The following is a 16,300-nucleotide window of genomic DNA, read 5'->3' as shown; positions in this document are numbered from 1 at the left end:
TCAATTTTTAGATTTGTCCATTTCACAATTATGCTTAAAAGTTCGTCAGTAAAAAGTAGTTGCCATACATTTTTTGGATCTGAATTATGAATTTTTCCATAAGGTCTTAGTTCAGGAAGTCTTAAGATATTGTGAGCTGGCCTTCTAACTTTTCGATTTGGTTCAACGGAGGACCATTTGAACCAATTATTTCCATAGCAGTATTTTACGGAATTAGTTGTTTCTAGATCAGAGAAATCATTGCTGTTTGCAGAAAATTCAGAGTCTGTTGAGTGGGCACTTTCGCAGAAATTATCTTCACAGTCATCTTCTCCACTAAAATCACTTCCAACTTCGTCTAGAATTTTTTTCAGTTCTTCTGCATAACGCGGATCAGAAGGATAAATGAATCTCCGCGGACCTAACTTCAGAGCTATGTGTTCACTACTGCCGAAAATTGTAACGCTGGAGAGGGAGGTGAGGTCTCACAGACCGCTGTAGAAGAATTTCAACAGATACACTTGCCAAAGCATTCTGATAAGAAGGGGTCAGAAAGAAGGTCACGAAAAGTGAAGCTAGGGGAAGAATCCATTCAATTGGACAAAGCATGCAATAGGGGTGATGGGAGGAACATGTGGCACGGTCTATCAGACTGCACGTCCCTTGTTACGGGTTAAGAAAGAAACTTCATAGTTTTGTTGATAGCAATTGCCACCTAGGCCTGCTTTCGCTAATAAAAGTTTTCCTAATGTGTCATCACTAATATTAGATCTAAATTTAGTCCTCGGTTTCGCAACAACACTGAAAATCCTCTCACACTCTGCATTACTATGGGGAACTGTCAAGATGGCCAACATAATACTAGATAGTTCACTATATTTTACAATTCCATCAGCACCTTTCAGTTTTCCAATTAAACTCCACTGGGTGTCAATCCTAGCTGATTTTATAACTTCATCCAAGTTTTCTAATTGTAAACTGCTGTTATGCAGCTGTTGGAACTATTTCAATTTTTCCTTCCTTTTAGAACTCCTTTCAAGATAATAATAAATATCAGCAATGTGTTCATCCACATTTATAAGTTTTAATAATTAGATGTGCTATATTAAAGCCTGCTGAATGCCCTTCTAAAGTGGGGACAGAAAGTAAACTTCATTTCTGAAAACTCTAGATTAAAAAAAAAAAAAAAAAAAAAAAAGAAACAACAATTGGATACAGTTTTGAATCGGTATTATTGCTTCCATCCGTAAAGAGGCAGAACAGAGCTGTTTTAACGCAATCAATAACTAAAGATTTATTTTTCAAACCCATTTCTTTAACAATTTACCTATTTTGGTCCTTACACTTGAGTATTTCTCAGCAATTTGGCTATCGGGAAACATTTTTCTAAATAAAGCTGCAGCGAGATCCGATGCATTCAGTGGTAGGTTGTGCTCCAGTAAAAAGGTAGAGAACAGACATTCTGTATTAATAACGTTTTAGACTTTTGTTTTCAAAGAAAAATTTAATTTTTCGTTTTTTTTTTTTCAAAACAACTCATGTTGTCCTTGTGTTTTTGTGTACGACATGTTTGAGAACATCCACCCTTCCACCATCGAAATCGAAAAATCGCAACGACATGCGGTACACATCGCTAATTTATTACATTTCTTTGAGGAAATTATGAAAGTAAAGTCAACTGTGTACGATTTTTGAAACGTACACGAGTATTTCACCTTTCTCGCAGACATAACAAAAGATGATAATTTCAAAACTATTTCCCGAAGGCACGTGTACTCGCACAACTGAGGACAAATGAACGAAATAACTAAAGAACATCCAAATAACAACTTGCTTTGTCCTCATTGGCTAATATATGCCAGATGACACGCAGTGGAGCTCGATGCCCATTGGAGAACTGGAGAATGACGTTTCTGGATACGTATATGCTCTCACTCACAAAGCAGAAGTTATCTGATTCGCAAGGTTTTGTGATAGATATAATCTAGAGAAAATTCATTTGCTTTCAGACGTCCAAAATCCCCCCTTTTTTTTTGTTCATATAACAAAGTATTAAGCCAAGTTCCATAAAAATCGGGAGAAATATATTGTAAATCGGGAGTCTCCCGCCTAAATCGGGAGAGTTGGTAACTCTGCCACAGCAATCCCACCAGATATCTTTTTGTTAGTCAAATTGCTCTTTGTGACACTACTGATGGGCTTACCGGATGCAGACCAACCCACTTTTCGGCCTGTGTTGTTGAAGTAAATCCACTTTTTATTACAAGTGATGATCTGATCACGAATTTTGTCCTAGTGTTGATATTTGAGCAGATTAGTGCAGGGCTGAAGATGTTTGTCCTTATCTGCTTGAGACAGCTCATGCGGCATTCAGTGATTGAACTTGTACTGTAAGGATCTTAAGTTTTACTAACGTTTATTTTATTTTAAATCTTTACTATCACTTCTTATTTTCTACTTCCGGCCAGAATTATAAGCGTTAATGTATTTATGCAAAGTTTGTCTGGCGAACGCCAAGTACTTAAGTTGTGGCTTTTTGCCAAGCAAAAGAGAGGAAGCAGTTAGTCGAAGCAGGCCGCTTACCTTAGAAGTTTTACTCAGTTGCTGGTTGCCTTCCAGGCCAGAGGTTTTAATCCTCTTGATAATTTTAAACGTATTGTAGTGTTCACAGTTCTCTGTACTACATACGGCTTCCTGTTAATATAAGGCCAATCTTCCATGCTTATTATTTCAAAGTTAAGAGTTTAGTTTTATTTTTTATATTTTTACGTTTAGACCACAAGTAGTGGGTCTTTGTATTCCGAAGTACGGAAGTTATTGTAAATAGAGAAAAAATAAAGGGTTTTGTATACCCTTCTTGTGTATCCTGTCTACTTCCCACAGTTATTGAACATAGCTTTAGTAAGCTCTCTGTTCCGAGTCAGGTCCTTGCATGTTCCCGAAGAAAGTAAGACGGAACATTGAACCTGATAGTGGCGCCCAACGAAGAAGAATAACCATGGCCGAGTTTCAAGAAGAACCTGTGCTGCCTGCAGAAGCGGCTCAGAATCCAGAAATGCCAGCTGCCGCCCTGGAAGGATTTGGTTACATCGTCCAGACCATGCGCGCTTCGCTGAAACCAAAAGCAACATTTAATGGAAACTCACCGGTAACCAGTTTTTTGGAAAAATTGGATGACTACTTCATGCTCTACCTCGTGCACGAATTTCAAAAAGTTACCTTAGCTATCAGCGCTTTGAGGGGCCAAGCGCTTAACTGGTTCAAGTGTATAGGCAGAAGTCTCTTGGGTCAAGCAGGAAGTCCCACCTATACTTACGAGAATTTCAAGACTGCCCTAGTAAAAGCCTTCCCTGTTGTAAGGGATCGTGTGAAATTAGAAACAGAACTTTTTAGTATATATCAGCAAAAAATCGAAAATCTCTCAAGCTTTATTTTAAGAAAAATTCACGTCTTCAAACTCTTGTATGGAAACTGTCCGGATCCTGAGATAATTCAAGTGATTTTGCCGAGGTTACTGCCCCAAGTGCAAGACTTTATTGAATTAAGAAATCCGACTACACTGTAAAAGTTATTTGAGCTAGCAATCCAGTTTGAAAGTAGAAGAAGGGTGGACATTGAAAGAAGACGCCAATATCAACAGCGAAACCAATTTGGTGCGCCAAGACTACAGAAAACTCAAGTACACGGCTACGGAAGCAAAGCGAATCAGTGGGCAAGGAAACCCGAGCATTCAAAAACAGCCGGCGAACGTCGACAGTTCAATAGCAATCCAGGAAAAAAGTCTCAAGGCCAGTGGAAAAAGAAGGAAAGCACGGAAATGAAAAATAATTTAAACTAAAACGGATTTCTGCTGACGGGAGGGTGCGGAAATCCGAAGGCCACGAAAACCCCTCTTCCTTCAAGTTAAATACAGTAGTGGTGAAAAATTTGACTCTTCCGAAGATTGAAGTGTTGGTGAATAATATCCCAGCCACCGCACTCCTGGATACAGGCGCGCAGTGTTCCTGTGTGGCAGAAGATTTTTTTAGGAAGTATTTTCGGAAATACCGCATATATAATTCGGATAATACGACAGTGTTAGCGGCGCAAGGAGAAAAATGTAAGTGTATAGGTAAATTACCGCTGTATGTCCGTATCAAGGACAAACAAGTAAAGGTTATGTTTTTTATAGTAAAGAATCTGCAAGCACATATTATTTTAGGAATAGATTTTCTTTCAGAGGCACAAGCAACGCTAAATTTTAATGAAGCGTCCCTTAAGCTGGCAATGAAACCAGTTCGTGGAGAAAAGGCTGAACCGCCGATGTTAAATCTTCACCACCTGCCTAATGACGAGCAAGGAAGAATCCGACAAGTGGTAAGTGAATTTGCTTCGTTATTTAGTGATATTCCAGGATTTACTCAGGTTACTAACCATAGTATTGACACCAGAGATTCAATGCCAGTTCGCCACAAAGCATACCGGTATGATAAGAATAAGGAAAAAATTATAGAATGGCATATCACCGATATGCTACGTAAAAAGATCATAACGCCCATCTCAAGTAATTATGCTAGCACGGTGGTTTTATGTAAGAAAAATAATGACTATCCTTTGACACATCCAAAAAGGTGGAGATTCGCAATTGACTACCATAAATTAAACTCCATAACTAAATATCCGGTATATCCGTTACCTATTATTGAAGAAATTCTAATGAACATAACATCCACCAAATATATGACGACTTTAGACTTAACGACTGGTTATTTTCAAATAGGGGTTAGGCCTGAGGTCGTGCCTAAGACTGCTTTTATAACCAAGTCTGGCACTTATGCATTTTTGCGTATGCCGTTTGGCCTTTCAGGGGCGCCGGCAACATTTCAGCGATGTATGGACATTGTGTTAAGACCTGTTCTTGGAAAGTCCACATTTATCTATTTAGACGATATCATTATTACTAGTGATAATCTTGACCAACATGTACAGGATTTAAGACAGGTGTTTTCTTTATTAAATGAGGCCGGTCTAAAAGTTAATGTCGAAAAGTGCAAATTTGCAGCCCCTGAATTAAAATATTTAGGTTACAAAATATCTCAGAAGGGAATCGAGACAGACAAATCAAAAATAATCGCTGTACAAAAGTATCCGACTCTAAACACGGCGAAGAAGCTCTCTTCTTTTCTAGGACTTTGTTCATATTATAGGTCCTTTATAAAAGATTTTGCAGCTATTGCCGAGCCATTGTTAAAATTAAAAAAGAAAAAGGCAAGATTCTCGTGGACGGCCGAAGCCAATAGTGCTTTCGAAAAATTAAAACAAGCATTAACGCAAGCCCCTGTGTTGAAATTTCCTGAAAAGGATGAGAATTTAGAAATTTCAGCGGATGCTTCGGATTATGCGGTAGGACTGGTACTTTCGCAAAATCAGCAGCCCGTGGCATTTTTTAGCCGAACTTTAAATCAAACACAAAGAAACTATTCCGCGACCGAGAGAGAGGCACTTGCAGTTCTGTTAGCAGTGCAAAAGTTCCGAGTTTATTTTGGAAAGGCGCCAATAACAGTGTACTCTGATCATGCGGCGGTAACTAGATTGTACTCAGGGAAAAACTTATCCCCAAGGTTAATAAGATGGGCACTCAAGCTACAAGAATATAATCTGGTAATCAAGCATACATACCCCCGGAAAGGAAAATATCGTAGCAGATGCCCTATCCAGAATTAAAATAGATGAAGAAGGTAATACCGTAAAGGTGGCAATGCTCACAGCATGTACAATAAATTCCCGAGAAACTGTAATAACCGAACTGGGTAAGGATCCTGAGTTTGGAAGCATTTATGAGTATTTAAAGGATCCTGAAAATTTTAGCCACCAAGATATTGTGGCGATAAGAAATAGGGCAGCCCATTACGAACTAATAGATGGTCTATTATTTTATACAAAAACTACGAATTCCAACAACGAATTTCGACCTGTTATCCCAGGTAGTCTTAGATTAAATATCCTGCAGGAGCTCCATGACAGCCCTTTAGCTTCTCATGCTGGTATTCGAAAAACTATCCAACGCGTACGCGAGGCAGTCTATTTTCCTGAACTGCAAAAGTTAACTAGGGCGTATGTCCAGTCCTGCCCAACATGTGAAGCAGTTAATTATATTAATTTCCGCCCGGCCGGGTTTCTAAATAGTATTAAATCGGAATTTCCAAATGAAATAATCGGCATCGATTTATTGGGCCCTTTCCCAAAAAATCAGTTAAATAAAAGTCGCTATCTTCTTGTTATGGTTGATCATTTTAGTAAGTGGACCGAAATTCTTCCCTTAAAACGAGCCTCCGCGAAATTAGTTACTGATTCTATTTTAAATAAATATATTTTAAAATACGGGGCGCCCCTAAAAGTTATATCGGATAATGGTCCTCAATTTGTAAGTAATGTATTTGAAGACATGTGCCAAAAACTGGGCATACGTCATTTAAAAATGGTCCCGTATCGGCCGCAATCAAATATAGCGGAACGGGTCAATAGAAATATAGTGAAAATTATCCGTAGTTATGTTAAAAATTTTCATAAAAGCTGGGATAACTACGTCAATGAATTTGCTTTCGCCCTTAGGACCGCAAAACATGATACAACGGGCAAAACTCCTGCTGAGTTATTTTTAGGCAGAAAGATTATAACGCCGTTAGATAAATTATTTTATGTGCAACAAAGAGCCCCAGAATTTAAAATGGGTGATATAGAAAAACTAATTAAAGAAGCAAAAAAGAATACTGAAGTAGCACAGAGAAAACAAAAGCTATATTATGACTTGAAACGACGGGGAGTAACTTATAAAGTAGGGGATGAAGTATTAAAAATTAAGCATTCACTTTCTTCAGCACCAGAAGATAAAACTGCCAATTTTTTCCCACGATTTGAAGGACCATATGTCATAGAAAAAATAACTCACGCTGTAGTAGTGTTAAAAGCCAGGAATGGTGAAACATGCTCCGCAAACATTGACCAAATAAAACCATACTATGACCGTAATAAAATGCAAATATTCAAAGATCTTTTGCAGGATCCGGCACGGTAGGCACAAGCTCCAGAGGTGGAACAACGTCAAGCACAAGGACAAGCCATTAGGACGCAGGAGCAATTGGAAAGAATATTTCCCCGTTGGAAAATTGAAGGTAACAAGAAAAAGAAGCCGTTTCACCGACCAGAAAAGAGAGCTCACGACCACCCCCAGAATGAAGAAGGGAGAAGTACGACGAATGCAAAGAGAGCCAGGAGAAATAACGGCAACTATAACCCGGCTCTCAAACGGAAGATCTACTCATCGGACAGGACTCTACGCAGCAAATGTCGCCGAATTGCGGAAGGACCACCACCGGCGGAGGAAAAGATACAAGGAAAATTTGAACGGCCAGCAACTTGGTCCAAGCAGGAACGAGAGAGAAGTGTCCCGGTTCCGCCAAGACCAGCGGCCATCAAACGGCCAGGACCACAGGCAGAGGCGAAAAAGAAGGTATTCAAGGGTGACCGAACTGGAGGGAAAAGAAAGCTTCTAGAGGAAGGCCCTGAAGGGCGAGCCCGCACAAGAAGGAGGATAAATCAAACACGAATCGTTGCTACCTTCCAGGACTGGGCTGAGAAAAGAATGTCCGAATATCACAAAGATAAGTAAAATTTTATGTTACTTTGCAAACTTAAGTTAATCTTTCATTCTTACTGCAAGTGGCAGATTTCAAGAAATTTTACCTCATGTGAGGTCTACCTTTATCGCCAAAAAGGCGAGAAATGAGTTGTTACCTATTTTGGTATTATGTTTTTCAATTACTCGCGAGTAAAACTAAAGTTGATGTATAATAGGAATGTGTAAATACTTGAATATTGTAAAAGTTATTGTATAAATTTTATTTAAAACATTCTGGCAAGAAAGAAGTTTTAGTCTGAAAGACTTTTTGAAATGTAGTATTTTAATGTAGAAAAACTGGCACTTGCTTTGAAAAGAATAGAAGTTAACAATGTACTACCAATGTATGTTGTCAAATGTGTAAAATTAACGGCATGTTAATATGTTCTTATATACAATGTGAACTGTTATTTCAAATGTTAAGAAATACCGTGATATGGTAAAAGTGAAAGTAATGTTAAAACTTTTTTTATTCGTGTGACTGTAAAAAGACTAAATCATGGTGAATATGTGTTAAAGGTTGAATGAATGTAGTTAGGCTCTCTGACGCTACACTTCAGAGTTAGCCACTTTCAGAATAGTACCTCAGGGTTTAGATTTGAAGTTAGGGTGTGTTACGAGGTCTTGGTATGTTGAATTTTTAACACGTTAGTGCTTTGATTGTAGGAGGAAGTGTTGAACACGTATACATAAACACATTCGTGTTTGGTGTTCTTTTACAACACATGTCAGAGAGCACGGGGAGAGATAATTAAAATAGTCATGAATGAAATAAGAGTGTTAAGAGAAATATAATTATACATGTTACTTGCCATTTCATTGTGTAACATTTCATTAAACTAGTTTTCCTTCCAGATCTCTGGAAGGAACCAGATTTGAATAAAAGCTCCTGTTTAGATGCAGTACAGATGAAAAAAATTGCGTGTCCTGGGAGCTGCTATTGTAAAAACAAATTTCTTTCTTTTAAATTTCTAGTTTCTAGCGAAAAATGTTTGTAAAAGATTGGCCTCGCGTTAGATTCTAGAGCTAAAAGTTTTCAACAAGGTCGTTTTAGACCTCAGTTTCAAACTAATTAACTCTGGCGGGAAGTATGTAAGGATCTTAAGTTTTACTAACGTTTATTTTATTTTAAATCTTTACTGTCACTTCTTATTTTCTACTTCCGGCCAGAATTATAAGCGTTAATGTATTTATGCAAAGTTTGTCTGGCGAACGCCAAATACTTAAGTTGTGGCTTTTTGCCAAGCAAAAGAGAGGAAGCAGTTAGTCGAAGCAGGCCGCTTACCTTAGAAGTTTTACTCAGTTGCTGGTTGCCTTCCAGGCCAGAGGTTTTAATCCTCTTGATAATTTTAAACGTATTGTAGTGTTCACAGTTCTCTGTACTACATACGGCTTCCTGTTAATATAAGGCCAATCTTCCACGTTTATTATTTCAAAGTTAAGAGTTTAGTTTTATTTTTATATTTTTACGTTTAGACCACAAGTAGTGGGTCTTTGTATTCCAAAGTACGGAAGTTATTGTAAATAGAGAAAAAATAAAGGGTTGTATACCCTTCTTGTGTATCCTGTCTACTTCCCACAGTTATTGAACATAGCTTTAGTAAGCTCTCTGTTCCGAGTCAGGTCCTTGCATGTTCCCGAAGAAAGTAAGACGGAACATTGAACCTGATAGTACGTCAAGTTTATGCGATGCATAGCACAACTAAATGGACATGGCACTAATGTCTAACTCCTTAGCAAGCTCTCGAGTGGTTGCACACTGATCTTCTTCCAAAAGTTGTCGCTATGCATATTTTGATTTTGTTTCTGCTATTTTATTTCCACTGGCACTTCCATAGCTGTCCAGGTAGAATTAAAAAAAAAAAAAAAATGATAAAAGTTTCTATAAAAGATATTCAATCAAAGCAAATATCTCATGCAGGTTTTGCTAGGAGGAGTAGAAGTCTAGCAATATATGATAGCATTATTAAACCAGTTTTTTTTAATTATCAAATTTAAATACAAACTATAAGACTGTTATACAAACAACTGCATGATTCTTTTCAGAATCATCTATATTATTAAAAATTTATTATGACAACTTTCTGAATAAAAATATTTAACACAAAAATTAGTTAGCCAATCTAATCTGCTTCTTATATTGGTACCATATGCTTTACTTACACCTGTCATCTTAAAACTTATGAAAGGAAAGGTGAATTACATGTAATCAAAATATTTTTAACTTTTTAAAATAGTTCCTTCTTTCAAGAAAATTCTTAGCTTCTATTATATTTCATTCATATTAAAATTTCCTTTATAAATTCTAACAATACTTTAAAACAAAAAAGACATATTCAAACAAAAACTCAAAAGCACATTCACAGTCCAGTCACATTAATGTGACCACCACGTACTTTCCATGTCAGAGTTAAATAACCAATCACAGAAGGCAGGTGGCAGCAAAGTGCAGTTGAGCGTATATAAAGGGTGTGTGAGGGCTTCGGAAAACATTTCAATCGTTGGCGTAATGCAGAAACGAAGCGATTTATCCGACTTCCAAAAGGGCATGATCATTGGCTTTCGGGCCAAGGGTGGAAGCATTTCCGAAACGGCTGAGTTTGTGAACTGTTCGCGTGCCGCCGTGGTAAAAGTGTACCATGCATGGCAAAATGGGACTGTCCAAAATCAGCGACGTGGCAAATGTGGTGCACCACGGGCCATAGATGACAGAGGCGAACGACGGTTGCGGAGATGCGTTCGGGCAGATAGACGGGCTACCGTTGAGCAACTGACCACCAAAATGAACCAAGGGGCTACCAAAAGTGTCTCCCAAAGTACTATTCAGCAAACATTGCTGCGTCTGGGCCTCCGAAGCAGACGCCTGGTTCGTGCACCTATGCTGACTGCTGTTCATCGACGGCGAAGGCTAGAATTTGCACGCCAGTACAGCAGCTGGACGTCCACTGAGTGGCGACAGGTTGCGTTTTCGGATGAATCGCGTTTTATGCTCCATCGGACAGATGGACGTTGGCGTATAAGGCGTGAAACCTCTGAAAGGAACCACCCTGCAACCATTGCCAGAACGGTCCAAGCTGGAGGCGGGAGCATTATGGTCTGGGGAATGTTTTCCTGGCATTCTCTAGGTTCACTGATCATTGTGGAAGGCACAATGGATCAATACAAGTACGCATCTGTCCTTGCGGACCATGTTCACCCCTACATGCGCATTGTTTTTCCTCAGGATGATGGCATCTTCCAGCAGGACAATGTGAGGTGCCATGCAGCTGCCAGTGTACGTGCATGGTTCGAAGAGCACCAGGATGAGTTTACCGTCCTCCCCTGGCCAGCAAACTCACCTGACTTAAACCCAATCGAGCATCTGTGGGACCATCTCGATCGAGTTGTTCGCGCCATGGATCCTCAACCGCGTAATCTAGCGCAGCTGGCCACGGCATTAGAGTCGGCATGGCTCAACATCCCAGAGAACACCTTCAGGGACCTATGTGACTCTCTTCCTGTACGTCTCGCAGCAGTCCGCTCTGCGAAAGGTGGTTATTCTGACTTTTGACAGATGGTCACATTAATGTGACTGGACTGTGTAAATGAAATTTGTGAGTTTAATAACTTAAATACAAAGTAAATCAAACTTAGAAAATAATTACTCTACCTTTAATGACCTTGTCTCAATATCTAAACAGTATAATTTGGAATCACCACAACCAGCATAAAGAATTCCTTCTTCCTCCTTAAATCAAATACAATAACCATATATACATTTAGATAATAATTTTTAAAAAGAAATATCTTGACATTTTAAATTATTTTCATGCATTACAAAACTAATGTCTGTTAATATGTGCTTTAGTTTAGTACATTACCATTTAAACTTTTATATTAATAATAAGAAAATGAATTCATAAGACACAAAGAAACAGATACCTTATTACTAAGAACCATGGCATTCACCTCAGGTTTTGTTAGATTTTCACTAGAAAAAAAAAAAAAAAAAAAAAAAAAAAAAAAAAAAAAAAACTAATGCAGATAATAATATACAAACAAAGGAACAGAAGTTATTTGTTACCAAATAAAATTACACAAATTTAATCACTTGTCCTAGAAAAATCAAATATCATAAGAATATCATTACATATTTTATTTCAAGATTAATAGGGCCTTGCAAAAGACCTTTTCCTTTAAAATATTTTTGACTCTAAATTGTGCCCCCAAGTGCAGTTGCATTAGTTGCCCTGGCTTGGTTACAGCATTGTGCTTCTTTAATTGCCTTACACATCCTTTACAAAAGCTAGTAACCCTGCGGAAGGTTGAACTATGATCCATTGCCTATTCACTACAAATTCCATGCAATGAAGTGAGAAATTCTGTTGATGTTTAGCCAGTGAACATTCAGTTTTGAAGTATAAGCTTTCGTTTTCTAAAGCCACAATACCCTAATATGCCTATGAACTCCATTTGAAACACTTGTCAGTTCAAAACATTGTTCTCTTGATAACTTAAGTAGACACTTGCTTTTGAATCAAAGCTTCAGTTTCAAATAACACAATTATATGCAACTTGTTTTGCTTATACGGGACATGTTCCATATAACTATGACTTCCTTTAAGGGATTAATACAAGGACTTCCTATAATGAAGCTGAAGCATATTTCTCAAACTTAATTGGAAGATTTGATATCACTGTCATCAAACAAGTTTACATAAAAAAAAAAAAAAAAAAAAAAAAAAAAAAAAAAATACGGAATATTAAATTATACGCATTTTTTTCTTACATTTTATTTAAACTTATTAGATTGAATTAAACCTATTTCGGCGAAAGAGCAAAAACCACAATAGAATAAATGCATTCTTTAAAATTCACTTTGTTTACCATAGCGACACTCTGGCGCTAGGTTTACTTAACAGTATTATATTTCATTCATATTATAACTCAGAATGCACAAAATGTATATCATTTAAAGAATTATTTAATCGTTGCCACATGTTCTATTCCAATACTATAATAAAGCTAGAACTATGTATAAAAGAAATGAAGCAAACAAAACAAAAAAGAAACAGTTTTTCACAGACGATTGAGTATTTCTCATTTAATTAATTCAGTTCTCACTTCGCGAGAAGGCAAAAATACATAAAAACTCAAAATATCTATATTAAAAATTACGAAGTAAATCTCAAACGCTTATTTCCTCGAAAAAATTCCAGAAAGAATTAAGCATGATTTAATTGGCAATAATAAATGAATGCATTATCTTTGTTGTTGCGAAGCTAAGTTTCTCTAGATTGGCAACAAATCCACTAGTCTCCTGTTCAAATGTAAACATCAATGGCCGCCATTAAAAACAGGCTTAGCGGCAATTAAACAACTTTAAAATTGCTGATAATTCTAAAAATATTGCACACAGATTTACTAAAGGCATAAAATCCTTAAACGGAAGATAAAAACAACATAATTCAACCATTTTTAAAGCAAAAAATGTACAATTTACAAACATATATGAGTAAAGAAACTGAGATCACTGAGCCGGGTAATAGAGTGGATATATATATAAATATATTTATATACGTTTAGTGCTGCTGATTGTTTTAAACGTTTAAATAGTTTTTAAACGACCTACGGATATTGGCATTACAATTTGCTGATTATGCATCTCAGTCTTGCTGAATAACACCAAAATATAAATAGATTTTTCAATATTAAAAGTTAGAAAATAAAGCAAATTTGGAGTTATGTGTTTAACAAAAAACATATTACAGATATAGATGAAATAATTGAATGTTGATATAATTGAAGATGAACTGTAAAAGAAGAAAACATACTTATGACTTCTGTAACTCGTACAATTTACTGATGCAGTTATAAAATAAAAGACTAGCTCATTTCTAAATCAAAATGAACATTTGACACCAAAAAACTCACTAAAGGCAATGGTATTTAAAATGGAGACTTTAGTGAAAGAAAAATTCTTACTGTGACATTAAAACATCTCCATTAGTAATCATTGTTCAAAGACATTTATGGATCAAATTTGTTAAAGAAGTATCTCTATGTCATAACATCACAAAGTGAATGAAACACTTTAAACAGATGATAGCTTGGGACATCCCGATCAACAACCAAATACAAGTAAAAAATGAAATGGCTGAAAATATTCATGCAATTTAGCTACAAAGCTCCAGCAAGTCCATGCATCATGCTAATAGAAGAGTAAACCTGCTGCACAAAGTTCAAGTCTTATAAATTTGGCATAGCACAAGCACTGAAAACTTCCGAGAAGTCAAAATGGAGAGATTGCAGTGTAGGTCTGCAAGTGGCTGATTTTATGGACACTCTTGTTTACTGAGGAAGTCATGCTTCATTTATTTTGCTAAGTAAACAGGTAAAATCTAATACTTCAGGCACAGAAAACTTGCTTGTGCCATTAGAACATGTATGTGATTTTCAGATGATCATCATTTTCTGTGCTTTAAGCAAATGCAATGTGTTTAGACCTATTTTCTTGTGTGTTACTAAATAACTAAATTTTTCTATTTTCAATGTGTGTAGACCTATGAAAAAGAATATATTCTTACTCAGTATTTAACATGACTTACAGTAAGTAAAGCAGCTGACAGGCAAGGTGGTCGATTCATTTGATCAAGTTGTGATGCCCTCTGTTTAGGGTTTTATGTTTATTAGCCAGTTGCCTTATTATTTTGCCTTCACTTTTGATTCTCTTTTCATCTTTCACTAGAATGCAAATCAATTAGTATATTTAAGCACAGAATTCTTGACTTCAGAAGACAGCTTTTGACAGATATGGTTGGCCGTTTATTGCTGTTACTCCTTTCAGTGACTGTATTACTTGTTTCTCTTTAGTTTTGCTAACCATAATTGTTCATGAAAATTTTGTACCCTGAGCTGAATTTTGCAGGTGCACTTTGCCTTGAAATTTAATATTTTAATTTTACTTGAACTGTTGTATTTTTTCTTGCAAAGCATTGTTAGCAAGCAAGTGCTATTTTTACAGAGCAGTCTGTGAAACTGAACTGTGACTTATATTTTCTAAATACTCACTTAGAAAATGCTTTCATAGGAAAATGTAATACTTCGCAAACTGAGAAGAATAATGATCTGATTTGTAATGATCTGCTTTGCAAATGAATAACTTATCCATTTGTGAAGTATGATGGTTCGAAAGTGTTGAAATTTTTGTTCCCAACCTGTTGAATAAAAAGAAAAACACTAAGTATGCAGTGGTATGCAGTGGCATTAAGAGACTTTTAAAAATAGTCTAAAAGCCCTACCAGGTGGTAGATACAAACTGTACTTGCCTTTAAATTGGAAAACTTGGAAATAACTCGATTAGCTGAGCATTGCCTTCCAATAAAAAATTAACTTGGAAGCATCATTAGAGAACGTGTCAGCACACAAATAATAAGTTAATTTTGAATGAATATCAACATGTATTTCAGGAGTGTGAGAAATTGGGTATTATTGAAAGAGTTACATATGATACCAAAAGTAGTAATTTTTCATTTCATTGGCCTGCCATTAAAAGTGATAACACACACACACAAAAAAAAAAAAAATTTAGACCCCAATTTGACGCATCTGCAATAGAAAGTGGAAAATGTTTTTTAAATGCTCTTTTATTTAAGCGACCTGATTAGACAGAGCTCATTCCTGATGTTATTGTCAGTTTTTGAAATTATCTGACAGGACGTTTAGCTGATATAGAAAAAGCATTTGCACAGTTGGCTGTAGAGCCTGAACATCGAGATTTTTTTATAACTTTCCTATCCTTCTGAAAATTATGAAATCATCTACAGACATTGTACAGTAGAGTTTAGTGTCACATCAAGCAGATTTCAATTGGGAGCCAAATTTCACAGTTGATGGATCATATTCCATTTGAATTAGAAAATTTTGCTCAAAAATTAAAATTTTCCGTTTTACATACACAATTAAGTCATAGATGTTTCAGATATGAGAAAACAAGAAACATTTATTGAAAAGGCTCAGAAGATTATGTCTTGAGGGTGTTTTTATTTTAAGAAACTGGAAATCAATGTAGATTGTAAATTTGTATATAAAAATAAAGGTGTGACAAAATCATTAGGTATTGTATAGATTGTTTTGTTTGCATGTGCCCTGTACAAAGCTGTGCACTTGCATGCAGTTTTATTTCTGTTAACAGAAACATTCCCACTCTCATTTATACACTTTATAGTGAGACAAGGACAACCTAGAATCATGTATTAAGACAACAGTACACATTTTAGAGGTGCTTACAATTACCCAAAAGGAATAAACTGGGAGGAAATAAATCGATTAACTGAGGTTCAGTATATTATTTGGAAGTTTCTTCCTTCTATGCTCAGCACAGCTGCTGGATCCAGATGATGACAACTCCAGGAAGTTTCCAAAGACTGTGACTCATTCTGGCCATGCTCTTAAGAAACCACAGTAAATGTTTTGAGTAGCTACATAGCAACTCAAAAAACGAAAAGTTGTCAAAAAGTTGCTGTACAGCTATTCAAAAAAAGGAGAGGATATGTTGCAAACAGCATCATTTCATTTGTATAGTGGGTATTTGTACAGTTGCAATGGCAAGCACTAGTTTTTACACAAGTCCTAATTTGTTATAGCAAGGGTAAAAAGGTGAACACCACATATCATAATTTTGTG

At 36.4% G+C, this 16,300-nt stretch overlaps 1 protein-coding gene across 1 annotated transcript in view; it reads right to left on the bottom strand.

The window, feature by feature from the left end:
- thoc6 (THO complex subunit 6) overlaps nt 1–16,300 on the bottom strand; it is a 51,050-nt gene that overhangs the window by 13,826 nt on the left and 20,924 nt on the right. Inside the window, exons 6-7 of the mRNA XM_085811780.1 lie at nt 11,558–11,606; nt 11,286–11,363 (exon numbers count right to left, since the gene is read on the bottom strand). Of these exons, the coding sequence (XP_085667906.1) occupies nt 11,286–11,363; nt 11,558–11,606 (127 nt within the window). The remainder of the gene's footprint in view (nt 1–11,285; nt 11,364–11,557; nt 11,607–16,300) is intronic.

Source organism: Stegodyphus dumicola, chromosome 2 (genome assembly GCF_044657685.1).
Source record: "Stegodyphus dumicola isolate Sdum_Otavi_A_Nest chromosome 2, ASM4465768v1".
In the NCBI taxonomy this organism is placed as follows: domain Eukaryota; kingdom Metazoa; phylum Arthropoda; class Arachnida; order Araneae; family Eresidae; genus Stegodyphus; species Stegodyphus dumicola.
Note: the sequence above shows the minus strand (reverse complement) of the source record. Positions and strands in the feature narration are given on the sequence as shown.